The sequence below is a fragment of the Falco punctatus genome (assembly GCF_963210335.1).
Source record: "Falco punctatus genome assembly, chromosome: 12".
In the NCBI taxonomy this organism is placed as follows: domain Eukaryota; kingdom Metazoa; phylum Chordata; class Aves; order Falconiformes; family Falconidae; genus Falco; species Falco punctatus.
The window spans coordinates 26,706,424-26,733,945 of NC_137592.1; the positions used below are offsets into that span (position 1 = coordinate 26,706,424).

Genomic DNA, 27,522 nt, shown 5'->3' on the forward strand with positions numbered 1-27,522 from the left:
GAGTGCCGAGGGCCACACGTGGCCTGTGGAAGGTGTCTGGGACAGGTGCACTGAGCATGACACTCTCTCCTGGGTTTAGGTCTCCACTCGACCTCCTGGAGATGTAACTTAAAAAACCTGGTGAGGGTAACAGGAATGCCGATGCCTTTAATATAAAACAGGGGAAAGGATGGAGCACTTTTCCTACGATGACAAACCCAAGACTCGGCCCATGCCTTCTACCCTTCTGAGGAGCGGCCGAGCCGCCCGTTGCAGCTCTCCGGCTGGAGCGGCAGTGGCCAAGCGCTGTCCCCAGGGCAGGTCACAACGCCAGGCACCGGAGTCACTGGCTGAGCCTTAAGGCTGCGTCTCGGGGAAGGGGGGGGGACGATACACACACACACACACACACACACACACACACACACGACACCAGCTCAAGGCTTTGTTCCTCGGTAAGAAAAATCCACGGGAAAGGATTAGTCTGAACCGTTATTGCATCTGCTTAGCTGAAGTATTTGCACGTCTATCAAAGGTCGATAAATACACCAACCGGTTCGATAAATGACATCGATAAATGCTCCCGACACCACTCTGCTTTCTTGGCCCGCGCCAGCGCCGGTCACGGCCCGCAGCCGGGCAGAACCCACGGCGGAGGCTGCCCGTGGGATGGCGGCTGTGGCACCCCAGGGGTGGCCGAACGGCCACCCGGGGCTGCGGCGGGGACACCGCCACAGCGGGGCTGCCAGGAGCCCGGGCTGCGGGGGGAAGGCAGCGACCCGGGCCGGGGCGGTCTCGGTGTCCCCCCGCGGTGGCGGCAGCCGGGCTGCCCCTCCCCTGGGCCGCCAGCGGAGCGAGCCCCGGCTCCCCCAGCGGCTCCCCGCCGCCCCGGCGAGGCGAGGTGCTCCGCGCCGGCGGCCCGGGGGTGCCGGAGCCCACCCGCCCCCCGCCCGCCGCCGCGGCTCCGCCGGCCGCACCCGCCCGCCCCGGCCCGGCTTCCTCGGGCAGGGCCCGCAGCGCCGCTTCCCGCCGCCGTCCCGCCCCGGGGAGGGGGCAGCGGCCGCCTCCAGCCACACCTGCGGCGCGGCGGCGGGCGGCGGCACCATGGCGGTGGGTGCGCGGCTGGGCGCCAAGGTCAGGGGCCGCTACTCCCGCCGCGGGGCCGGCGACGACCAGGTCTCCATCCTGCCCGGCGAGGAGGCGGCGGGGCAGGAGCAGCAGCAGCAGGAACAGCAGCAGGAGCCGGGCGCTGCCGCCAGGAGGGTGCGCTTCGCCCTCCTGCCCGACTCCTACGAGCCGCTGCACCCGCCGCGGGCCGCCCGCAAGCGGCCCTACGGGCAGCGCCTGAGGAAGTACGGCAAGGTGAGGGCAGGGGGCGGGCGGGCACCGGGGGTCTCGGCACGGGCTTTTCCGAGGGGCTCTCGGAAGGGCCTCTGGGTCCTGGGGCGCCGAGCTCAGCCGGGGCGGGCAGGCAGCCCCCCGGGCAGGACAGGACAGGACAGGACAGGACAGCCCCCCGGGCAGGACAGGACAGGACAGTCCCCCGGGCAGGACAGGACAGGACAGGACAGCCCCACGGACCCGCAGCCCCCGGGCCGGACAGGACAGGACAGCCCCCCGGGCGGGACGGGACAGCCCCCCGGGCCGGGATCAGCGCAGGGAAAAGCTGCCGGTTGGGAGCAAAAATGACACTAAGCCGACCCATGTGATGAGTGCTTTGCCCGGCTTTGTTCAGCGTTTCCCCCGGCGTCATTGCTTTGACACTGTTCCTTAAAACTTCCCACGAATTGCCCTGGTTTGGGGCGGATTTTTCCCTCTGCCCAAGTGCCCGCAGGGAAGGGCACCGCCATCCCTCCCCACTCCATTGCCACCTCACCCGTCGGGTGTCCCCTGAAAATCACTGGTAGGTGTTAAAAGAAAAAAAAAATGCAATATGTTCTTCCTTGTGTGGCACCTGGTTGGGACCGAAATGGTTCTGTGGCTTTGCGGTGCGGAGCCGCCAGCCCTGCAGCGTGGTGGGTTGTGTGTGGCCCCCCCGGGCAGGTGCCTTTGGTTACAAAAGTGCTATTGGGAAGTGTTTGATTATTTTCCACTTGTTCATGTCACTCAAATACAGTTAAGGTATGTCTTGGATATGTAGCAAAAAAGAGTTTTGGTGTTAGTAGGAAAAAATCCGTCTGGTGTCAGGAATCCTTTTCCTACCAGAGAGATCACAGATACCAGTACGAGACATGATTTTCTACGCATTCTTTTAAAAACCGATGATACGCTTGTGATGTCCGACACGCAGAAAATGCTGGTTAGGCTGGCAAAGTTACTCCGAAATTCACAATGTTTACAGGTGTAAGACATACTCATGAGCTGCCTGACCAACACTACTGTTTCATAAAGAGATGAATATTTCCTCTTTCCTGATGGATTTGACGCTTCGAGTTCCCAGCACTGTGATTTCCAGTAAACCACAGCTTACACCAGTAAACCCCCATCAGCCTCCAGTCCACCGGCTGATGGGTGCTGCTGCATCGCAGCCATGCGTCAGTGCGCCCTCGCTGCTGTTGCTGTGTGTGCTGGTGGCATGAGGGCGTCGGGACGGTGTTTAGAGCCCAGGCTGGTTCTTGGATGCCGCGTATTCCCCTCCGTATTGCTCAGGCCACATCCCCACGGGGCAGGTTTGCCAGTTTGGCTCCGGCGGTGAGGAACGACAGGTGCGGGCCGGGTGGGTGAGCTGCGTGCGGGGCGGGAGGGAGGAAAGGGGTCGCTGGTGTGGCACAGTGGGACGGGGGCAGATGTGGGAAGGGAAGGCCCCGCGTCCCCTTCTCCGTCCTCGGGCTCGAGCTGCCTTTTGATTTTGCCATCTTAACTCACATCAAGCCAGTTTCCATAGGAGTAAATGCAGTGCAGTTCAGCTATGTAATGGCATGCAGTACTACTGTAATCCAGCTACCCCAGTAATCCCAGTAATATAACAGATATTGACTGGATTTCACCCATTTAGAAGTATATTCTCTGTTTCAGTGTTTTCCATATTACAAGAGATGATTTTGATCTAGTCCCCCACAATCAGCAAGTGTTACTAACAGTTAATTCCAATATTCCTCCCAAACTGACCACATTGTATTAATTCCCCAGTCACGAGTAGCCATATGAGCAAAAACTATCAAGAGTGAAACTAAAATTGGATTAAGGTTTTTAGTTTAAGTAATCTGTAGTGAGTTGTCTCTAACACAGTACACAGATGAGTTCTTAAACACATACAGACATGGAACTGGGTCAAAACATTCTTATTTTGACCAAAAAAATCTTGTTTTGACAAAGAACAAGGAAATTTCTGCAGAAGTATTCTCAGTGGTTTACTGCTGCCTTGTTCAGGGCCAGTTTTAACAGCTTACATGCTTTTAGGAGATACTAACAATCTTAGAACGTGTGTGTGGGAAACATGTACCTCTACAGACTAGGTATGAACTTAAACTAATTTTATTCTTGAATAGAAGCCCATGTGAAAGCCTGGCTTCCTGTGGAGGCTGCATCCGTTCGGTCTAACTATACTCTGTGGGGGTGTGTTTCTGTATAAAAATAGATGGTAAAATGTTATTCCATGCTCAAGCCCTCATTAGTTACGGGAGAAATTAATTTTCTGGGTCGGTGACGCTGGCTGTCAGAACGATTTTATGTGAAGGTATTTTCCATCACCACTTTTTTCTTTCTTTTTTTTTTTTTTTAATCCCCTTCTCCCATCTCTCTGTGCAGAACGTCGGCAAAGCTCTGCAGAAGGGATGCCACTACTTGGTGGTCGGCCTGCAAGGATTGGCGACGGCCTATTCTGCTCCCTTCGGAGTGGCGGCTCAGGTGGCATCCTTCGTCCGCTAGCGCAGCTCCACGCACCCCACGGGGGAGGACCTGAGGACATTGCTGCTTTCTTAGGATTAAATCTGAAACCCGCACCTGAGAAACCTCTTGGACAAACATTCCCAGCCCGGAGCCCCTCCGCCAGCCCCTTCTCCAGGACTGGGGGCTCTTCTCTGCAAAAACTTCCAGCGCTTTATGAAATCAGATCAGGTCTAAGAAATGCAAGGATAAGGAAATAATCTTCAATTCATTGAGCTGAAGTTTGTTCTCAGATATGAGTTGGCTTTCTAGAGCTTTGCGTTGTGTGTGGAAGGGAGCCAAGGATGGATGGAAAAGCAAGTAGATGAGGGGGAGAGAAATGAAAGAAAATAGAGGATGCAGGAGCAGGTGGGGAGGTGGAGGTCTGAGTCTGGCTAGTGAGAGGAACTGTCAGAGCAGTGGAGGAAACGGGTAACAGGGGATCAGGAAAAGATAGTCTTTGGGGTTCTGAAGTAATTATTTTTTTTTCCTTCAGAGGGTTAAGATTATGAGTATACTTAAAAATGTAACTGGATAGAGATGGATTGTGGTCTGAGACGCAGAGAGCTTTGCTGCATCGCAGCTGTTCAGTTCAAACACTAGGCATAATGAGTTTATGTCTTAAGACTGATGCAAAAATCCAGAAAGAAAATGAGGTGTGTTTGTCTTCTGATTTGGGGGCATTAAAGGTTCACTGTGATAGGTATTTCAAACTTTTCCTCTGCTGCTGTGCAATCTGCATGTATTTTTTTGACTGAGAGCTGGTTTTATATCTGATATACCTGATTCTGGAAGCTGGGGCATAAGAACACCCAGTTCTGTGATGTTCGCCAGGAAAAAAAATGAATGATTAACTACGTCTGCAAAAAAAAGTACATACAGCATTTGGTATGAGAATGTACAACTGTTTGGTGTAAGAATGGGGCCACATAACCTGCCAGCTCCATCTTTGTTTCCATTTGTGGAAGTTTAGCTAGAGGATGTCAACATCAGACGGCTCGGCTCCATGGTGCGGATGGAGCAGCTTCCATGTCACACCTCCAGGGATATAAATTTTGTATTGATGACACAGAAACAAGAGGGTTGATGTGCTTTCAAAATTTTGGGGGTTTGGGATTTTTTTCTGTCTTTTGTGGTAGCAGGAAATTATTTATTTCTCTGCTACCACTTTCTCTATTATAGATCTTTCTAATTTTGATACTGGGTTTTGTAATCAAGGCATTGATTTATCTGGAAAAAAATGCTGTTTGCTTTCTTTGCCTTTTTTGAACAAAGAGGTTTGCATGTCTTTGCAAGCCTCACTATTTCTTTTCAATGTAGCAGATGAAACAAAGGTGGCTTTTTTATTGCTCTTTTCTAACTGGACTGTAAATAAAAGTAATGTGGTCCATGTCATGTGTTTACCTACATGTACGAGTAGGCGCACAAAGGAGTTTCTCGGTGGTGGCCCAGGCAGCGAGGGGAAACTGCAGTGTAAACATCCCCGTGGCATTCTGCCCTGCCGTGCCCTGCTGGAAGGAGCCAGTTGTAGCCCAGGCTGCATGGAAACGCAGAGGAAAGGCAGGGTGGGGAGATGAGGCTGCAGAGGATCTAAGGTTGGGGTAGGAATAGCCACAAAGGGATTTCAGTCATTGATTTCATGCCTTTGGTTGTTCCTCTTGAGCTTCCTGGTGGGGACAGATCTATCCCTTCAATCTGCCCCACCAGCATCCCAGAGGGTGTTGATAACTGCTGTGTCTTGCAATAAGAACAGGGCTGTCCTAACATCCCTGTGCCACACCAGCCTGTATATTTTGGGATTCACTACAGATTTTTTTACAACACTCTATGTTTTACAGTGCTTTTACAACATGAATCATTAGAGCTTTTTTTTAAATGACTAAAGCAGTGCAGGGGGAGATTTGTGTCTCCATTCTTCTGTGAGAAAGGAGTGTCCGTCTATTTGTCCCTGTGTCCTCCAAGTGGAAAGGCTGCTCCCTTGTTGCAATTGCAACACCCAGGGTCCAACCCATTCAATGCAGGGACTTTCCACAAAGGTAAACATGAACTTCAGCTCATGAACCGCTTGCTCAGCACAATTGTTGCCACTGGTTTTTGCCTGCTAACCTATGGTCTCTGCCCACTGGGAGCAACTTTAAGGGAGTAACGCGGTTGCTACCTATGCAGAACCCAAATGATATGTAAATGGTGCTTCTGTGTGAGCCTGAGAAAAGAAAAGCTTGATGCATACTGGTGAGTCAGCTTCTGCTGAACAGTGTTTCTAAAATAGACCAAAAACCAAGAGGAGAAAGATAAAGTAGGCAAGTAACCTATGCTGTTGCTATAAAACAGGTGGTGATTTGTGCCAGCCTATTTTCCTTCCTCAGAATGAATTGAAGGTTCTCACTGAGGCTACCAATTAGTGCTGCTTATCAGTTCTCCTTGAGCAGTAATTTACTCCTCAGCTGGTGGAGTGAGTTTGTGAGGCCAAACCTTGGCCTGAGGGTTTGCTGCTCTCTTCAGCAGCCCCAGCTGACAACAGCAGTGTCTAGAAAATCTGAATCGGGGCAGAGGCCTGAGGTTTGATTTTCATTCAGCGGGATAGATGGCAGAGGGCTGTAGTTCCTGTCAATCACGGCAGCATCCCTGCTGCGCCAGGTCTGGCTTAGCCATCACGCAAACAGGTGGGACAGGGCAGGTCCTGCAGCGCTGTTGCTAAATGTTGTCTCAGTGACATAATAGGTGAGGAAATATACCCCACCTAGCTCAGCATTGGGCGGCAATCCTGCTGAGCTAGCAAGAGATGGCAACCTCCACCTGAAGTAGAGCTGTTGTGCTAGGAGTTTGCAGGTGACCCGGAGGAGAGGCTGGTGCCGGTGAGGAGGCTGGGCTCGCCGGGGCAGCCCTGACGGCGTGCCAAGCCAGGAGGGCAGCCCAGGATTCACCTGCAGCTTCTGCACGGGCTTCACGTGCTCTTGATGAGGCTGGCTTTGGGGGAGCCACCCCAGCGGGGAGAGCTGTCAACCCACAGGCACAGGCGGGCTCCTTATTAAAATGGGTTTGCCTGGTGCCTTTGAGGAACAAACCAGACGTTTGACCCTCTAGTAGACAAAGGTGGGATGTGGCGGATATTACGGTACAGCGGGCACGAGGGGAAGATGTGATGTTTGAGCTGGATGAAATACGTTCCTCCCTTCAGGCACTTGTTTGGCACCTCTGCCCTCCACTTCACCTTGCAAGTTTTTGTTTTCAGCGGTGTGCTGTTGTGCTACCCAGTGTGTGTCCCCAGGTTTCCACCCGCCTTTCACCATGTCCTATAACAAACAACAGGATAAATAAGTTCAGGAAGCTGACTACATGCAAGCGTGGCAAGAAGCAGTCAACTGGTCCAGGCTTCTCTCAGGAATGAACTCCACTAACGTGACAGCCTAGCAAGTCGCTTTTAAATGAAATCCCTGGCCATTCCTAGTGCCTGCTCGGTGAGTCACAGAGCAGTATAAAGCTTATTTCTGTTGGTTTTCCAGGGCATTCAATTACTATCGAGCTTACCGTAGGCTCTGAGGAAATGGCAGAGCTATTGTCCTTTGTCCTGCGAGGTTAGCACAAGGAAGCCCTCTTGCACAGCTTGCTTTTGAAGTGCTGTAACTGAAGAGGGCCGTACCACGCCACACCGCGTCACTTCGGTGCTTTGCCAGTCCCCGGCCAAGGTTCCCTTCAGGGATGAACGACCTTTCTGTCTTTTGCCGGTCTGCAAGACTGGCAAGAGGGCAGGTTTTGCACTGGGGTGCTGTAAAACCAGTTCTCTCTTTTTCTGTACCCCGAGCCCCTTGTTAGCTAGGCACCGGCCTCTTCTGAGACAAAACTGGTCCTAAAATGTGTACCGAGCTGCTGCAGTTAGCTGTACAGAGTGTGCTTTGGAAATAGTTTTCCTTCAAAAAAGCAGCAGAGAGCCTAAAAAGGTTGTAGATTAATGAAGATATTTAAATTAAAAGAAAGTAAAGGAATAAAATTCTCCTTTCATTCTCTTTGTAGGAAGTAGTATCAGGCTGCCAGGCCTGTTTGGGGGTGAAGTCTAGCCTGAGCTCAGGGAGGGCAATGCTCCTCCCTAAATCCCGCGTCGCCTGCGAGGAGAGGCTCAGGGCTCCGGCTTTGTTCAGCTGCAGGAGGGAAGACTTTGGAGGGACCCAACAGCAGCTTTTCAAGACCTAAGAAGGCATTGCCAACAAGATGGAGCCAGGCTCTTTGCTGAGGTCTGCAGCCAGACAGCAAGAGGCCATGGCCATAAATTGAAACTGGGGAGTTTCCAGCCAGATACGAGGTGGGGAAAACCCAGTAATACGGTAATTAAGCATGAGAAGAGGTTAGTTCAGGAGCCTGGGGAGTGTCCGGCCCTGGGGGCTCTCACGGCACATGACTGCACAAAGTGGAGAGCAGCCTGGTGCGAATTCCGAATTCCGTGTTGACCCTGCTGTGAGCAGGGGGCTGGAGGATAAACCTCCTGGGTCCTTGGTCCTGTGGGTGGATTCTGCCAGGAGAGGCAGAAAACTTTTATTTACCTACTGTATGGAGATGTAAGAGACTGACATCCTCACTCTTGCTAAAAACCCAGACACTAAGAATAAAGCTTTGCTAGGAGCGCCTTGGGAAGGTGGCAGCGCGAAGCACCTGAGGAGCAGTCTGGCCCCCAGCGAAGTTTCCACCGCATCGCACTTTACCGGTTGAAAGGCGATTGTCCTTTAGTGCCATCTCCTGGGAAAAAATCAGATTTCCAGCCTTGTCAGCTTGCCTCCTTGTTGTGATTCATCTCCTGCAGGGATTTCCCGTCCTCCCGGAGGCTGGCCTCCCGGTTTGTCCACACCCATCGTCAGGATGCTGGGTCCCAGCAGTGGCATGTGCGTCTCCATATACCAGTGTTTTCTACCCGGAGCCTCCTGTAAGCACGTGTTTCAATAAAGCCGTAGAACACTGTTCTTGAGCTGGTTTTTTTTCCTTCAACACATGAAACTGCATTACGCTTTGTCCCGAGGTTCTTGCTGTACCTTAGAAACGTTCATTAAGGATGCTTCAGTGGAGGGACAGGGATGAACCACGGCCACTTCTCGTTTCTGAAGGTCATCCTCCACTGGAGGGATCACAACTGCTTGAGGCAGGACATGTGATTTCAAATGCAGGAGGAATGGAGGTCGGCAGGCTGGAATGACCTCCCCCAGGAGCTGCCTTGGACCCCAGCTCCAGCACGCCACGCGTACTTGCCTCCTAATACTTTGGAATCCCCCTCTTTGTGCTGCCCATGAAGGAATCCTTGTTCCTTGCTTTCCTGGGACGCTAAGCTAGCATCAGACTGTTTTTTCAGCTGTGGCTGAATCACGGCATGGACTTGCCTGCCCTTGGTGAATCCCATCCTTCCCCATGATGGCTGCTGAACCATAGCTGCAAAAGTGCTTGTGCTGCAGAATAAATGCAGTGCTCCCCGGTAAAGCCTCTCCTCTCATCCTTACCTGCTCTCCCAGATGACATGCAGCTCTACCCTGACTATTCAGACTCCTGAAGCTGCCTGGCGGGTATTATATTCACCTGGAGAATTGCATTTACAGAAGATTGGGAGAACTTGTAATGCTAAATTAAAATTAAAATGGTAATTTAATTTTATTGATTAAAATTTTAATGAAATCTAAAAAAATTAAATTAGCCTGTGTTAGTTAATACTGGGACGAACATTTGCCTGGAATAACCATTTCTGTATTGTCTTGGTGAATTTAAAGAGACTGAAGTTTCCCATTTGACTGGAGGAAAAAGAAAAAATTCAGTCCATCTTCCTATATGACTGGACAGTGAACAAAGCAGTCTACCAACCTGCCTGGGTTTTTGGTATTATGCTTCTCTGTGTAGAAAAAATCACACACACAAAAAAAATCCCTTTATCTCATTGCTCTGGCTCCATTAAAAGGCATTTATCATTAATGGCTCTATTTTAAATTCTATCATCGCCAATTATTCATCTGAGATTTTTCCATACATGAATTTCACTTGGCTCATTTCTAGTGCATGACTCACTGAACTCTGATTTCTTTGAAGATTTTAAGAGGAAACAGCAATGCTTTTATCCTCCTCTCCTCTCTATGAAGATCTTTTGAATTTATTGTTTGTTCTAAGTTTGGAAGAAGGATATAACTTGTGTGGGTGTAATATAATTTTCATCATATCTTGTTAAAATCAGCATAGGATGACTGCATGCTTGGCCACGTCATCTCCACATCCCTGCCTTTTGCTGAACTATCAGATTCACTGGAAAAATAACTGGCATATCCCTGGTGTGGTCATTTAACCCTATTCCTTCACTGAGACAAGCCCAGCCTGCATTTAGCTCCGTCCTAACACTCTGTCACCTATTCTAGGCAAGCATTTTGCTGTCTTTGTTACTGGATATTTATTTATTTATTTATTTTTAATGCCCATCCAAATCTCCACCTCAGGGTGATATTTTATGCCTTTCCAAAGTACAGCACTGTGCACATGCTGAAGACCTACAAGACCCTAGTCACTTGTCTTTTTTTCAGTGGAAGCAAGTAAGATCTTTCAACTCCTTCCTCATCATTCATCTTAGACCTCTGGTTGAGCCGCTGCTACAAAAGAGTCCAGGTTTAACTCTAGAAGGATTATCTCCAATTGCCTACTGCATCTGAAGGCAGGGATGTCATTACTTTCCCCATAGTATTTGTTCCACCTGAAAATGTGTCATGTGGATGCTTCTGAGCAGACACCATGGGTTTTTTTCAAGATAGGCCAGCATCTCCCGCTTTCATGGCTGAGAGTGCCCAGCCCCAGTTTGCTGTGGGACCGACACTGCAAATCCTTCATCTGATCAGACACATTTTAAGGTGCCTGAGCAAAGAACCTGGTCCAGAGAATTTGAGCATAACTGTCCTGAAGTCTGATGAAGTTCTAAGCAGTTGAAAACACAGTCACTTCCTTTTACCGTGCCCGCTCTGGCTACAGCAAACAGAATTCTGTCACACGAGATGCTGCGTTTGGACTGTAGCAAAAGCAATACCTGCTTTTTGTCTGCATGGCTCTGTTCACATTGCTTTACAGCAGCAGGAGTTGGCGGCTGCTAGGTAAGCACAGGTGTACCTGGGATGGAGGATTAAACAAACCTGCGGGTCAAGCTATTTACTGGAGGCTTTCTGAGAGGTGCCTGGTGTATGGATGAACAGGGCTTTCTTCCAAGGCTGCAGCCTTAGACCTGAAATGGTAAGCCACAACTGTGCTCTCTGCAGCTATTTTTGATTTTACATTCCTTGTATCACAGCAGGAGAGGAGAGATTATGCAGATGCTGCCGCCTTCTGTTACTCCTCTTTAAGCTCTTTCACACCATAGTCTCCAAGAAAAGTCAGGGCTGAATGTGACAGCTGCTTCTTGGGCCTGGGCTGAACAAAATCTCATTAGGCTCCAAGCTGGTAGATTTAGAGAATGAAAATGTAAGGTCCTTCTTGGATTTGGAAAGAGATTTTTCTCTAAATTAATATGCAATTGTTAGCAAAGCTGTTATTTCTGAATTTAGCTAGTCCTTAACTAGTCAGTTTAGTCCTTCAAACTGAAAGAATCTGGTTTTGTATACCATTGTGCTGCCTGTAACTAGGGAGGAGCTGTAGCAATTCACACCACCATCACACTATATAGGTCCATACTTCTCCAAATTCTCATGCCAGCAAAATATGTATACACTCCAGATCTATTTTCTCTCGCACCCAGAAGAAGGGAGCAAGCAATAAATCACCCTAATTTTTTTCCTTTATTCCAAATCCTGTCATTCTGATGCCTTGTAGACCAAAGTTCAGAGGGCAAAGGCTTTCTGCATTTTGTGACTTGCACAGCAGAGCAACACCAGTACTTGAGAAATCAGAGGAGACAGTTACTTACTTTTGCCTTAAGCTTGTGAAAATAAGCATGAATGTTCATCAGGAGTGCCCATGCTTTTTAAAAACCTTGTGGCCAACATAAGTAATAATTTTTTTTTCATTTCTTGCATTTGATGCATTGCTTTTATTGTTAGATTCTAAAACCAGTTTGTGGTTTTGTGTTTTTATCCCTTTAGTACTTAACGTTAATTTGTTTTGATTCATGCTTGTAAACACTGCTTATCAGGCAGTGCTTACTAATTAGGCAGTCACTGCAGATTTGTTGAACATTTGCTAATACATTAGATGCCTGGCTCTCCTTACAGTGTTTTTCTGCTCCTGTGGGTGCAGTTGCAGATTAAAGATCTCCATGTGAATTCAATTAAATTACAAAATATTGACTCCATATTAAATGAGAAGATTAACAGTTATCAAAGAGCGCAAAGGGCTCTCAAAGCGGCGTTAAGAAGGGGTTTCAAATTATGTGGAAGGTGAGCAGGTGGCAGACTGTCTCTGCACGTGCCTCCCATGCAGTCCAACAGCAGCACAAGGCTCTGCTCATCAATAATCTCCAGAACAAACTGGGCTTGTTCAGGGGCAAATTCAAAACAAACACCAGTCCTGCTTATCCTTAGTGTTGTGTCCTACTTGTAGAAGCAGAAAGGTCTCAAAAACAATGACAGGCATTTAGGGCATGATTTAAACAGCAAAGTGTTGCGCAAGAGGGCACAAGCGTTGCCCTCTCTCCTGTCCTTTCCCAAAGCTAATGTTACCAGAAACCTTCACCCCCAAATCAGTCAGTAAAATGGGAATAACAGGGAGCAATTACCCAAGGTGGCCAGGAGACCACTCAAGTAATACTGAGCATCCTGATGTGGAATGTTCATTTCACTCCCTGCTGCACCACAGGTGGTCTGGTAGACTGCTGGTGTCCCTGCACTGCTGCCTGCCCAGCACACCCTCCCCAAAAGAAGCAGGCAAAGACATCTGCAACAAAATCAGGTTTATCTCCATTCTGGCCTACAGCAACGACTGTGCCCCCCTGCTCGGGCAGATGATGTCTGTCTCTTCTGTGATGTTTGCTTCATGCTTTCATGCCCACAATCATATCGTGAACCTTTTGATTGAGGGCTCCTCCATGGACTCCCTTCTCACCCATGAGTAAGATCAGGGCTTTGGGGGTCTTGCCAATACAGATGGATCTGCTGTCACTGCCTTTGCTTCTGACATCCAGCACGTTGCCTTCATCCACCAGCAGGCTGTCACAAATCACACCACACTTTTTGCCAGCTACAGTGATTCCCGTTAGCAGGAACATTTTCTGATCCTGACTTGTGATCAAGCCCCCTTCTTGAGGCGAGATGGCTGCGAGGAGCCCCCCTGGCTTGGCCACCCACACACACTTGCTGCCAGAGGCCCCAAACAGCCCCATCATCAGCGTTCCTGCCCGCCGGGATGCCACTGACATAGTACTTCCAGCAACCCATGGCAGCTGGGCTGTCCGAACCGCTCAGGAACGCCCAGCGCCGAGCTTCCCCATCTTCTGCCTGCCAGGGCTTTGGTCTCGGCACTCTGATCCTAAAATTTTAGATGGGTGAGTTTGGCCAGATTCCTGCAAGGGGGAGCTGGGGGAAACCAACAGCCCAGGCTCTTGCTTTGCCTGTGAGGTGGGACGTGTGATGGCAGCGGCGTTCACTGCTCCCGTCCACGCCACGGCCTCCCACTGGCCTGGCGTGACTCCCACCCGCGCCGTGGCCTCCCACTGGCCTGGAGTGACTCCCACCCACACCACGGTGTCCCCCCGGCCTGGCATGCCTCCTGCCGCGACCCTGCGATGAGGGGACCCTCTCGGCGGGGCCTGGCGAGTTTGCTGGGAGGCGCTGGCGCAGGGGGCACCCCGGGGCGGCCAGACCCCACGGGACCCCCCAGCCCCGGCGCTGCCCCCCGCGCCGGCCCTTCGCCACCCCTTCTCCCCGCCGAGCCCGCCCTCTCCCGGCGACGCTGCTCCGAGCGACCGCCCGGCCGCCAGGAAAGCGCGGCTGCGGCCTCCCTGCTGCCGTGCCGGGCGGCGCCAGCGCGGCCTTTCTCCCACCGGAGGCCGCGGAGGCCGGGGCGGGCGCGGCCCGCTCGGCGCGTTGGGCCGCGGGGGGGCGGCCGCCAGCCCTCGACCCGCCTCCGCCCGGCCCCTCCGGCCCCGCGCCGCCGCCGCGGCCCAGTCGCCATGAGCGGGGCGCGGGGCGCGCTGGGCCCCTGGCTGCGGCCGCGGCCGGGCTGGCTGTGGGGGGCGGCGGCGCTGGCGGCGCTGGGCGCCTTGCTGGGGGCCTGGCGCTGGGCCGGCGGGCGGAGGCGGGCGCGCCGCCGCCTGCAGCGGGTGGGGACGGTGTTGAACCTCTTCGTGTACCCGGTGAAGTCGTGCCGGGGGATGGCGGTGGCGCGGGCGCAGGTGACGCCGATGGGGCTGCGCAGCGGGGAGCTGCGGGACAGGTACGGCGGGGAGGCGGGGGGCTCGGGGCCGGCCCGTGGCGGGGGCAGGCCTCCCCCGGCCGGGCTGCGGCATCGCCAGCGCTTCCCTTCAGCCCCCTGAAGAGGCACCTGCGGTGTCCGGCCCGGCCTGTAACGGTGCGGCGTGTTTCTGTCCCCCGGCGCCCTCAGGTTTTGGCTTGTGACGAAGGAAGATGGGCACATGGTCACCGCTCGCCAGGAGCCGCGGCTGGTCCTCGTTTCTGTCGGCTGTGAAGATGGGCACTTGACCTTGGAGGCCCCCGAAATGCAGAGGCTGTGCGTGCCCGTGAAGGTCCCCAGGAAGAATCGCGTGCTGAACTGCAGGTACTGAAGAAGGGGGGTTTCTCTCCCTTCTCTCTAAATACTGCCTCGCATACACGCTGTACTTTTCAAGATCGTGTGCTAGTTTGTATTTTCTTACACAGAAATTAGAGGGTGAAAGTTGGGTGCTGCTGCTTCTCTGCAGGGGTCTGTGTCCCCATCTGCGTGATGGGGGGAGGCTTCAGAGCAGGGCCTGTACTGGCAGGACAAGGGGTAATGGCTTTAAACTAAAAGAGGGTAGGTTTAGATTAGACATAAGGAGGAAATTTTTTACGATGACACTCAGCGGTGAGGCACTGGCACAGGTTGCCCAGAGGAGCTGTGGATGCCCGATCCCTGGAAGTGCTCATGAGGCAGGTTGGACAGGGCCTTGGGCAACCTGGTCTCATGAAAGGTGTCCCTGCCTGTGGCAGGGGGTGGGAACTAAGTATCTTTAAAGGTGCCTTCCAATCCAAACGACTCTGTGATTCTGTGGAATTCTCTGCAGCGTGTTACACAGGAGGCCAGAACTGATTGTTGCAACAAAAGAGCTGGTCTTAATCTGCTAAACACTGGTAGAAACAAATCTTGAGAAAAGATGACACAGTATTCAAAGACCATGTGTTATACATCAGCCAAATGAACAGTGATCTTGGGTGGGCAACTGCATCTCAGCCTGAGTCATGCATATTGGTAATTCTTGATCACCACTAGTATATGCACCAGCATTATTTGGATACATGCTGGTCATTTGGAATTAGTGAGATATCAGAGTTTGGATTCCCTCACCTCTGTGTGCAGGCGTTTAACTGAGGTGCCTAAATTAAAAACTTGATTGTCCAAGGTCTGCTCTGTGGTCACAGGGGAAGGACAGGCATCCCCAGAGAGCCGGTCATTCCCTGTAGGTGCTATCTCAAAGGGGTTTCAGGTGAACAGGTTGCAAACATAGTCATTTAGCTGTGTGCTTAGAGCTTTGGTGTGTAAATGCAGGCCTAGTTATTTTATCCATGTATTGAAATCCATATGGGAAAATTGCCAGGGAGAAGCAGGAAGCCTTTTCTCTGCTGAAATGTCAATTAGGATGTAAAACTAGTAACTGTAAATGGTGTTAGCCCCTACAAAGATACCGATAAGTGTTTTTTCTTTGGGTAGCAGAGAAGGTTAATATGTCAGCTGCTATTAAGAGACTGCTGGAAAGGAACTGTGTTTGCTAGCTTTTAGCATAAATGTGTTGTTGTGGAAATCCATTGTCAGCATAGCTTAGTATCTCTGTTTATACAAGGCAGGTGCAAGTTACAAATTATAGCATTTCCTATGGAGAAATGGGACAGTCTTAAAGATCTGCTTATAATGCCTACATGTTAACCAATGGCGTACACTACAAAAACATGCAGTTTTCAAGCTGTTATTTTTCTAAAATATTTAGGGTAAATAAATTTCAGTAATGAAAAATTGTCTTGGATTTTCCAACTTCAGATCTCAGTGATTTGTTTTTCTTTTTTTTTTTTTTTTTTCCTTTCTTTGTTTTAAAATTGCTAGAATTTGGGAATGCAAATAAGCAGAAGTTAGATGCGTGTAAATGGACTTTAAAAATAACTGAGTTGTCTGGTTTTGTAGGGAGTGTCATAGGATGTGGAATTAGTAATACCCATAGTTAAACATTGCTTTGTACTTCACAGGAAGAATCCTGAGATTTTGTGTGACTGCCGTGCTTAAACAATTTACCATTTGTCAGCTCAAGGCAGATTCTTTCTGATCCATTCAGCCATTTGTAAGAATGAGGTTTGAGAATAGTACTATGTTCAGCCAGACGAAGATTTGGCTTTTGCTCCTAGTTTCTTGCCTTCCAGCTTGGGAGTGGGAGTAGCTCTCTTACTGCACAGTATGCTCTGCCAGCAAGGCCCTCTGCATGGACTTGTATTTGCCTTCAGACTGGTGCTAGCTCATGCCCGGGAGTTCGGAGCTAAGGCAGTGCAATAGCGTGTCTGGCTCCAAAGGCTGTGCAGATGCTGGTCTTTAAAGCTGTCAAGTCCGGTTGCAGATTTTAATGTGGATATTGAAAAAGCCTGTGTTTGAGGAGGTCAAATGTAGGACTGAAGCCATTGTGTAGGTACAGTTTCTATCTGTGCAGATGTTAGAGGGTTTCTGTAGCCCTCTGGTTAAGAAGCCTCATGTTCATTTGTGCCCTTTGTCTGTATGTGTTGCAATACTTAAATCACATTATCCCTATTCCACCGAGTGCTCAGGGTAGATCTGCTTCATGGGTAGAAAACAGTAGTGTTGGAAGCTCTAAGACTCTCACCTCTGTTGTCCTGCCAGCCAGAAGGCACACAGGGAATGAGAGAATGGAGGGAAGAGAAAGGCGGATGAATGTTGTCTGGGGCAATGGCACTTAATCCCAACCTGTGACACAAGAGTTGATACAGGGATCCCAACAAACAGAGCAGGGACATTGCTGCCAGCACCCTTATGGTTCATCTCTCTGCCAGCTGAGTGAAGGAGGGCTCCTAGGAGCTGGGCTCAGGCTAGATGGACTGCCAGGGCATCTCTGTGCTTTAAACTGTCCCGGATATGATTGCAGAGGTAGAGGAAACTGCAGTGCTTCTGGGTCAAAATTGCTACTGTGAAAAGAGTAGTAAAACTACTCATGATTGGTGTTGAAGTTTAATAAAAGGATGAGTTGAGGTTTACCTTTTCTTGCCAAGAAAGTGTTCATTGTGTAAACTTGTTTGTATTCCACTGCCGTTGGCTTTTTGTGCCTCGTGGACTTTGCTTCCATTATAAACCTTTGACTACGCTTAAGGTACTAAGCTAGTCTGTATGCTAAGTTTGGGCTTAAGAGTTTCAGCTCTGGCTAAATTTTTACAGCAGTAAAGTCTGGAGGAAAGTTTCCTTAACAGCTGGGGACATGCACAATTAATAACATTTACAAATGTCAGTTACAGTAACTAACCTCATCCTTTCAAACTGTCATTCGTTTTCTGAAATTAGTTACCTTTCAGTTGATTTCTGGGTAGAAATCTTTTGGTGTTGCAATCACATGCAAACAAACACAGGAGTAGACCCTTTTTTTGCTGAAAGTGTGGCCAGCAAGTAGGTTTGTGACTGGTCATTGATGTGGCAATTAGCTCTGGGTACCTAAAGGCTACTTCTTGGCTCATGCGTTCACCAACTGGCATCGTCCAGCCATGTCCATGTTACTTAGCTTTCAAAACAAGGTGGCCACATTTGCAGATTGCACACTGGGAATGATTCTCGTGCCAAATTCATAGACCCGACTTTCACCTCATTATAATCCAGGTGGTTTGTTTACTGTGTCTTGCTACTGCTATTAAAACAAGTTGTTTGCCTTTGAATAATAAGCATCCTTGACCCTTTGGCTTTCGAGCTAACTCGCTGATGCGTCTTGTGACTCTTCAGGGTGTTTGGACTGGATATCCAAGGCAGGGACTGCGGAGATGAAGTGGCTCAGTGGATCACCACTTTCCTGAATTCAGAGCCGTATCGACTGGTGCACTTTGAGCCCTCCATGGTGCCAAGAAAGTCAAAGGACATAATAAAACTTTTCCGAAACACAGATGAGGTAATGAATGTTCTTTTTCTCAGAAGTACTTTCTTTTAACCATTTCCCAGCCACCCACTGAAACCTGTCCATTCTGTCATTGGTGAATGACCCCAGTTTAGCAAAGTTTAGTAGGTGTGTAGTCATGTGCTTAAATCACATGAATATTCTCCTTTTCTATGACGAGATGACTTGCTTAAATTTTACTTTAAATCTGTTGTAAGCTTTTGACCATTCACAACTAAAGAGCCTGATACTAATATTTAAAGAGTGACTATTATATTGCAGAGCAGCATTCCTGTTGTGCCACAGCAAATAGAAAAAAAGTTACATTTTTAAAGATGTTTTGATGGTTTAATCTGTGTTGCATGGAAATACTCCATTCCTTATCCCTTGTTAGGTCTAGGAGTATACTGATATAAATTGTCACCTCATATTTAAAGGAACAATGCTTAACCCAGGGGCCTGTAGTTGTGGGCCTAGGAATTAAAGTCCAGAGAAGGTTACAGATGTTTCCTCTCTCTCTTTTTTGTGGGAAAAGGCTTGAAGGTATGATATTAGAGAAAGTTAATGGAGGTAGGGAAAGCAGGTGCTGTGCTCAGGCATCCTCGTATCACTGGAGCCACTGATGCCCTTCTTTCTGTCTGAACAACTCTCTCATGTGAAGGTGGTTTGAACTGTACCTGATAAGTATAAGCTTTTTAAGCAAATGCAAACTGTGAGTACCTTGCCTTACCGATGTGATGGTATTATCTATAGGACATCAATGTTTTGCTTGCTGTTGCACAAAGAATTCAATTAATGGACTTTTATAGATATGCATTTATTGTGTGAGGACACTGAGACCAATACAGAAGACCAGGTTTCAGCAAAAGGGATGTCAGATTAGGAGGGGTGACGTTCAGGGATCCCAGCAGGAAAAGAGGGCAGAATTATTTGTGTAATTATTTCAACACTCAACTTCTTGTGGTTGTAAAGGCATGTACAGGGGGGTAGAGGGAAGGATAATATAATAGAAAGACAGGAGGAGGGCTGTATACTAACATTATTGCCAAATTATTTTTTTTTTTGGTCTGTGGAACTAGCATATTTAGTAGTTTTCTTTTAATACTGTTAGTTGGCCTTCTTTGCTACAATGGCAGCCCTCCTGCTTCCAAGCAAATTTAGGCTGACGAATGGACAGTTGCAATTTAGTATTGCTATTCTGCATGTGAAACTCCCTCTGGTGTCGTGATAAGATAGATTAATCATATAGAAAAATCCAGTTAGTTTGTTATGGTCAACCAGGTAAATTCAGCAGGTCCATAAACATCTTAAGTACATTTCATGACATGTTCTACTGATATACTAGTTCTGTCTGTAACATCCAGAATAAATATCTGGGACATGCATACAGTATTATTTTGTAAGAAGTTGTGGTAGCTTAAATAATTTTGGTTAAGTTCTCTTAAGTAGAAGATTACTTTTACAATTTGAGCAAATGAAACTTGCTGTGGTTACTGAAATAGGAAGGGGTATGTTATTTTACTTGTTAACCTACTTCCAGGAAAATGAAAACGTGAATGAAGCAGCCTAACGGGCAGGCTCATATGTGGCCACTGGTTCCAACATATCAGCCCTTTTGCCATTTAGTAACTTTCCTCGCGTGTTCTTACAGCAGCATTAGGATTTGTTTGTGTTTGTTTATGCAGGTTGCCTATCCTGACTGTAGCCCAGTCTTGATCCTCTCAGAAGCTTCACTGGACGATTTAAATGACAGGCTGGAGAAGAAGGTTAAGATACAGAACTTCAGGCCAAATATTCTTGTGACAGATTGCAGTGCTTTTGAGGAGGTAAAATAACTGTCTTAAATGTCTTTTTGAAGGCTTGGTTGTGTTTCTTTGTAACTCAGTTTCCTTGTGTGATGGTGCCTACAAGGGTGAGGAAAGCTGCCAGCCTGTGATTTTTACAGCTGTATTCCAGAGAGATACAGCTGCTGCTCCCATCAGTGCATATAAAAGATTGAGGGAGGAGACGGGTCTGCGAATGCTTATTTAGCTTAGCAAAGGATAAAATATGTGTATTTAAATGACAGGCTTGTTACTGAAAACTCGTCTTTTAAGTGTAAAGTAGGGAAAGCTGTGCATGCTGTAATTGATCAATTAGTGATATCACACTGTCAATTTACAAATTGTTAATTTATATTTTATAGCCTTTGGCACAGGAGTAAAACTGACCTTTGCAATACTGCAGTCTATCACTGCATCTCTGACAATATGCTAGTAGTTCAAAAAACGCTACCTAGGAAGGTATCTGGTGATGAAGTGAACTTGTAATGGTGGTGTTTACGTGTTTTTATGTCATGTTGCTATTTTTCCAAAGAATTTGCTCTGGATATATTTGATAATTTCCCAAATCTAAGAAGTTCCTAAAGTCGGAATGGGTTTTTGTCTTCCAAGACAGGTTGCAATAGAAAGCTTGTGTAGACAAGAAGTGAAAAGTTACTTCTACTAAAAATTTTCTACCTGCAAAACTGGTGACTTAACAGACGTCACAGTTCAGATTATCATACATACAGTAAGAATAAGCTTGCTTTAGGTTCAAACAAGTGCACACTGCAGAACGGGATTTATTATTTGCATATCTTTCTTTCCAGATATAATTACTAGCTGTTCCTGAGTTGGATGAATGTAGTAACCGTAGGGTTTTCATTAGAATAGTGCCGTAATAGAACTGTACTTTGAAGGTACAAGTAAAGGTGCTCGTCTGGAATGATACTGCTTCTAGGAATGACTGTGGTACCCTGGCAAAAATGGTTGCATGTGGCTATGCCTAATCTCTGCATGTTTACCTTCCTTCAGGACACCTGGGAGGACATTCTCATTGGTGATGTGGAGATGAAAGGGACGGTGTGTTGTGCCAGGTAGACATTTGAGACCATTATTTTATATAGATGTATAGAGATTTATGATAAGAAGCTGTTACTGATTTGGTGCTGTCTGTCATTGCAGGTGTATTTTAACAACTGTTAACCCAGACACTGGGGTCCTGGACAGGAAGGAGCCTCTGGAAACACTGAAAAGGTTGTAAAAATACCAGTGCTTCTTAGGCTGTGGGAGTGGATTTAGGCTAGATCCCAACAGATGTTAGACTAGTGTTTTAAAAGTGGTTTGAGGTATGTGTGGGACATAATAATGCAGCGTAAAGGTCTGTGTGTATTGGCTTCCATTCTACTTTCTGCAATTCTATATAGTAAGAAAATTCAGGAAGTTTTCTCTTTTTTCTTTCAAACTTTACATTCCTTGTCTCTTTCATCTCTGCTACGATGAATGCCTGGGGTAACAGTTACTTAAGGTATTTAAAGGTCTGACTTTGCAACTTTGGCAATTCTTTTTAGAATGTCTCTTGTATGTGTATTATAGACAGATGTGTGCATACAGACAGGCTTTTCTTCCTCTATTTGAACTGCTGGGTTCTCTTAATTACAATATTTATTTGATTTTTAGTCTAGCGTAGTGGCCAAAACAGGGCATCACTGCTCATATGTCCTCTCGCTTATCACTGATATTTTGATGTTTAGAATTTGCTACCACTGATTCTAAAGGGGTGTTCTCTCTCTGCAGTTACCGTTTATGTGATCCATCTGAGCAACACATATACAAATCCAGCCCTCTCTTTGGGAGGTACTTTGCTGTTGACAGAACTGGAACGATTCGAGTTGGCGACCCTGTATACAAGATGGTCCAGTAATGAGAGAGGCTTTGATCGGAAGATGCCTTTTCACTTTGATATGCAAATTGTTTTCCCATGAACATAGTCACCAGCATAACTTTTTCTTATTCTTTGCAGTATTTTTTGTGCTACGTTCCTAAGGTGCAGGGTGGTCTTTGAGGCTGTGAAGTGCCAGTCATTTCAGATCATGTAATCTACTAGCACGCGGGTAGCAACCGTGTCTTTAGTTTTTCTGGAGGCTGTGATAGAGGAAACTGATCCAAGACAGACTTCACAGCACTACTGTGGGTATCATGCCTCCTAAAATTTTATGTCAGGCTCGATATCAGAATCCAAAATCATGTACAAGGGCATGTATTAGATACGTTCAGTGCCTATGAAGAACCACAGAACCAGTCATGCCAAGCATTAAGTAAATGTGTTGGTTACGGAACTGCCTTTACACGTGAATGTGGAGTGCAGGTGGCAAGTCTCTGTGTTAGATTCCACCCTTCTTTGATCCTAATCATCCTAACCCTATCTATGTATGGAGGTACTTTTTTGCAATGTTTCTTACCCTGCAATTGTTTTCTGAAGATTGCTACTGTCTTTCAAGCTTGGAGCAAATCAGAAGGAGGATTGCGAGCTGACTGAATGCTGCTCTAGTCTAGAGGTGAAAACACTGGCTAATGATGTGTAAGGCTGTGGGTTTGTTTAGTTTATGACCTCTGCTTGATGGAGTTTGAACCGTTGATCTTTTTTCTCCTGTGAAGCATACTGTAATACCGAGGGTGTAGGGGAGTGATGCATTTGGTAACGTATCAGTAGAACTTCCAGTTTGACTGAAAGAATTAGGTGTTCGCTGTGTCAGACACTTCATGCACATTGGAGGGGAGGAAAAGTATTGGGATGGATCTAATTCTGAGCCTGCCCCACTGAAGCTGATGCCCAGGCCAATATTGTGTGGCTCTGTGTTCATGCATAGTTCCTCTCTGGCTCAGTGCATCTCTTGCTATAGTAAGGCAGGCTGCTAAGCAGATAGTTGGAAAGCTGCAGTTTTAGGCTGAGCGTGTGGACATCCTTGCTGGTTATGCATTTAGATCTCTGGTTGCCCCCTCCCCTGCCCCTATTACAACTGAAATGTCAGCCATTTGTAGGAGGCTGATAATTATATTTTCTGGTATATTTTATACTGCATAAAACAGAGAGGGCAGGTAACTAGTTGGATTATGGCAGCAGTACTTTAAATATTATATGACTTTTTTTAAAAAAATAAGTGAACTCCAAGACAAAAGCCAGCCATCTTTCAAATGCCTGTTGCTTTGTTGTGGATTACTAGATCTAGGAAGTGTGTTAACTAGACAAAAAGAAGAATCTAATTAAGTGTGAAGAGGGATAAATAAGACCCAATTTGGTGTCTAGAGTCTTTGTTTTCTGTTATGAATATGAAACTGCAATTCTGCGGCATGTTCAGAACTCAGACCTGTAAAATGAAAAGCTGTTAAGCCTTTGAGCAAATTCAGACAGAGGTATGAAGCATGAAGAAGGCATATGAGGAAGGTAGTTTTATTTGTGAGCTCAGTGTTGCTTCGAATATTCTTTTATTAGCAGAGTGCTCTGTAAGTGTTAAGTTTTTCTGTGACAGATAAGTGCCCAGTTCAGACTGCACGATGCATCTTTGTGTATTGTTATGCCTGATGCAGAAACTAGTGGGAGGAAGTAAGAGAAAAAGTGTCTTCTGAAAAGGAAATAATCCTGAAGTTCAGTTTTGAAAAGCGTATGTTAAAGATCCTTAATATTAGAAGCTGAAACCTTGGGGAATTCCTAATGGCATTATTAATTAAAGACAGCCTGCTTAAGTGTGAGTCTCTTCATTAAGTCAAAGAAGCACAAGGAAAAGAAAGAAGAAAAGAGCTGAAGTTTTGCCTCTAGCCAGAAATTTTTTTTTCACTGTTGTTTTAGCACCACATTAAAATTTATGTAACCTACATTGTGTGGAATAGGCTATTGTCAATTGGGCTAATTTGGAAATGGAACTGTCTTTCCAATGAGAAACTGCATCTGCGTGCCTGTTAAGAAAGTGCCATGGATCTAAAACTGATTTATCCCTGTAAAAGCACCTTGGAAGCTAGAATCCTAAATCAGGTATGCCTCTAGTGTACACCAGCTGCCACAATGACACTTAACATCAATTATGTGATGAAAGAGGGCTGTTCTGGGAAGTGGAGAGCATAACTTACAAACATTACAGTATAAATGTATTCATATAAATGTTGAACTGCTGTAACTGTAGGAATTGTATTTGATTTTCCTAAGCTGTTCAGGAAATCGACTGAAAACATGTCAATCATCAAACACTTTTTTAAATTGTCTACTTAAAAAATGTTAATTGCTTTTTTAACTCTGGAGGGAGAAAACAAAAAGTATCAACTTCTATGAATCCAAACTCTTCTAAGGTGTAAAATTTGTGAATCTTCTTTTTTCTTTGTTTTCTGTTTCATATTTAACTTCTGCTGTTTCCGGTCCTCATATACAATTAACAGTGATGATTTATTTTTATTTTTTTAATTCTTATTTCTAAGTTCAGGAAAATACACAGTTAACCAGAGGAAGCTATATGCATAAGAGAACAGAACCATCAGATTTAAGTAGTCTGTTTGCAGGCTATCTTCTTTTTTCCACAGACACATGAAACTAGGTCAAAATGGGTTTGAAAGCTGAAAAGTTTTGCACACTCAAGTCAACAGAAGGTCGTGTTTCCTATTTCAGGTCTCTTAAGTATAAAGCTAGAACTTTTTTTTACAGCACTTAATTGCACCAACATAATTCTTGCAGAAGGCCGTCAGAGAAGACAGTCCTTGCAGGCAGAAATTTCCTGTTTGGTTTAGATTTGAGGTGGGTACATCTTCAGGCATGTCTGCCCCCCACCCCCCACCCCCAAAAAAAAATCCTGAGAAATATCTATGCTTCTGCATCTTAAGGAGAAAAAAAACCTTCCAAAGCCATTGCTGCACTTCTCCCTAAGAAGAAAAGGGATTCCTGGCCCTTGCCACTACCAGTGGAAAAGGTTTCAAACAGGGCTGCCACAGATTGATCATTTCTGGTCTGTTCTAGCGCTTTAAATTGCCTTATTCTCATTTGGGATCTGTAAGAAATGCCCTGTGCTGGGCCACTGCAGGGCTGAGGACTACACCTGAGAAGCCTTTGTTTCGTTTGGACAAGGTTCTTAAAAGATAATGCAGGCATCAAAACCACATGTTTCAGTCTTCCCTTCAACTGGAAGAGAAGCAGCACTGATACCTCATAAAGGTTATTGTTCCTATATATTCTACATAGCCGTTGTGTTAATATTAACAGTCTCTACTTTGAATGTCACTGTTGCTAGCAATTATTTTTGCATTTTACCTGGAGAAATTGGTGAAGTCAGTAAGGGTTTCAGACACTGGGCCTCCTCTGAAACAAATCTGCTTACTCAGCATGATAATAGTTGGATTCTGGAGCCAGAATCTTCACTTGTATTGAGTTTCCAGGTATGGGACAAGGGGTTTCACCTGTAGATGTACTTATAATTTTCCTCGCTTTTATTTGTTGGTGTTTCTTTTCAAGTATCTTGCAACAGTGCCATGCCAGTCTGCTAGCAGAGCTGCTGCCTGGGCAGTGTATGGAGGTGCAGAGGGGAGTGCTGGATGTTGCAGCGTGACTGCATTGTGTTGTGTGGAAGCACATGGTACTGGTCAGTGCTGGTGAAGCAGGGGTTAATACCTCTTGGCTCATTAGCTGGGAAATGCCTCTTTGGGACTGTTAAACCAGGATGCGGGCAGTCAAGCCTAGCAATGAAGCTTGGACTGAACTTGTGGTGAAAGCGGGTATCATCTGCCACAGCTGAGACTGGCGTGGAGCCGTGAAGCAGAGAGCTGCGGAGGTGCCCGTCTACAGCGAAGGGAAGGATGGTGTCAGCATGGCAAGTGGCAGTTTGTTGGTCAGGCAGGCCATGGAACAGGGCTGGGTGGAAGGGTGGGTGAAGCTCAGGTGTGTAGAGGGGGGGTGTCAGGGCTGGAGCTGCAAGAGACGGGGCTGTGAACCAAGGCAGGGAACAGGGTGGTTGCACGTTCTCAAGGTGTGTCTGTGCAGACAAATTGAGAATGAGCCTTAGTTCTGGGGTAGTGTCAGCTTCCGATATGCATCACAATGACTTGTAGCCTGGCCTGAGGAATGCCATGCTCCCAGTGGGCAATGGCTCATCACATTGACTTCAGGAGATCAAAACACAAGTGAGTAATTGAGCTAAACAGCAGGTGGGGACTGTCTCCTACCTGTGCAGACAATAGACACACAGAAGGCTGTGGTACGTCATCGTGAAGAGTTTGGGTAAGAACCTCTCATTTTTCTGCCCCTATGTAAAGCTAAAGCATCTCTCCTTCACCCTTGGACCGTTATGCACTAGGCACCTAGCCGAGTGAAACTTTGCTTTTCTCCAGGGTTGGTGTTGTAGAGAAGAACTGTATCTGCTGTAGTGCACAAAATTGCTCTGACAGTTTATCACTGCTTGTTGACCAGCTGACTGGTCTTTAGGGGCGAAATAATAAGCACGGTGAAGCAATTACCAAGCTTCATTGATGCACTAACCCTTATGCTGTTAACTCCAAAACCCAGCTGCATTCACTGTTAATTGAGGTTTGGCTTCCAGAGATTATGAAGAATGATGATTCTTCAGTCATAGCAGGAACCATTATATGCACTGACTCGTGGACGGTTATTTTTGACAGACCTACTTGTATCACCTTGGCATGAGTAAGAGGTGATCGCTAAATCTCTTCTCTTACCAAGATTTCACTCATGGAAGTGTAGGACAGATCACAGAATGCAGTCTTCTCTTAACTGCAGAAAACAAAGCAATAGACATTAAATTCAGGCTTGGAGAATTCCTGCTTCATCTGGCTTCACATATCATGGGCCACATGGGCCTGTAGCGCTTTGGAAACTTTAGTTTTTTAGTAAAAGATCAAATGCTACAGGAATAATTGGACTACAAGCAGCTCATGGGAGAGATTAATAAGAGTACCAGCAATGTCCTACATGCTTTCAAAGGTAAAGACTGAGCTCAAAATGCAAATTTTCCACTGTGTTTGCAGTTGTGTGGTTTGATGGTCAATACTAACTCTCCATTCCTTGGGTTAATGTAAGGTAGAGCAGAATATCAACCTTTTTGCAATTAGCTCAAGGGACAGGTGATACAAAGTTTTTGTTAGAGTAAATAAAAAGATTAGTGTGCTTATTTAAAAAAAACAAGTTCCCCTTCTTTTATTCTGTTGCACTTACCAGCTGTAGAGAAACTGCAAACACAGATGGCATAGGTAAATGTTCTTGCACGGAGAGCAGAAGTGGTTAGCTCCTGCACCCAGAGAGGTCCGAGGTAGCAGTGTATCCAAAGCGCTGTGCTTCCAAAGCCTGCTTGCAACTCTGCTGCTGCTAAAAGTACTCTGGGACCTGGGCATCCGTGGCTCTGGCTGAGAGCTTCTGAGCCCCAAATGCCACCGGATCTGCGGGCAGGGTGTGAGGAGATGGCAGCTGGGATTTATTCGAACATTCCAGTACAGCAGGTTTCCTCCAGCATGGCAGGAGGCTGAGCTCCAACTGTACTCTGAAAGTGGTGCTGCACAGGTATGTTAAAATATCATTCATTTTACTTAAAAAAGAAAAAACAAACTTTAACAAAACACCACCCCCCAAAAAAACCAACACCCCAA

The 27,522-nt window shown here is 47.0% G+C and overlaps 3 protein-coding genes across 3 annotated transcripts; 2 read left to right on the top strand and 1 right to left on the bottom strand.

Annotated features, from left to right (window-relative positions):
• Positions 1 to 399: 399 nt before the first annotated feature.
• LOC308072184 (required for drug-induced death protein 1) lies at positions 400 to 5,235 on the top strand. The gene is made up of 2 exons (XM_080408696.1): positions 400 to 1,341; positions 3,727 to 5,235. The coding sequence occupies exons 1-2, from the start codon at positions 544 to 546 to the stop codon at positions 3,844 to 3,846; spliced, it is 918 nt and encodes a 305-aa protein (XP_080264822.1). The 5' UTR covers positions 400 to 543; the 3' UTR covers positions 3,847 to 5,235.
• A 7,570-nt stretch (positions 5,236 to 12,805) lies between these two features.
• PFN3 (profilin 3) lies at positions 12,806 to 13,189 on the bottom strand (the record flags this gene model as incomplete). Its single annotated transcript, XM_080408691.1, has 1 exon — positions 12,806 to 13,189. One exon carries the CDS (start codon positions 13,187 to 13,189, stop codon positions 12,806 to 12,808), a length of 384 nt encoding a protein of 127 aa, XP_080264817.1.
• Positions 13,190 to 13,722: 533 nt separating this feature from the next.
• MTARC2 (mitochondrial amidoxime reducing component 2) lies at positions 13,723 to 24,706 on the top strand. Its single transcript, XM_080408693.1, has 7 exons — positions 13,723 to 14,205; positions 14,374 to 14,547; positions 17,944 to 18,106; positions 19,777 to 19,917; positions 20,926 to 20,987; positions 21,076 to 21,147; positions 21,688 to 24,706. The coding sequence occupies exons 1-7, from the start codon at positions 13,943 to 13,945 to the stop codon at positions 21,812 to 21,814; spliced, it is 1,002 nt and encodes a 333-aa protein (XP_080264819.1). The 5' UTR covers positions 13,723 to 13,942; the 3' UTR covers positions 21,815 to 24,706.
• The last annotated feature ends 2,816 nt before the right edge of the window (positions 24,707 to 27,522 follow it).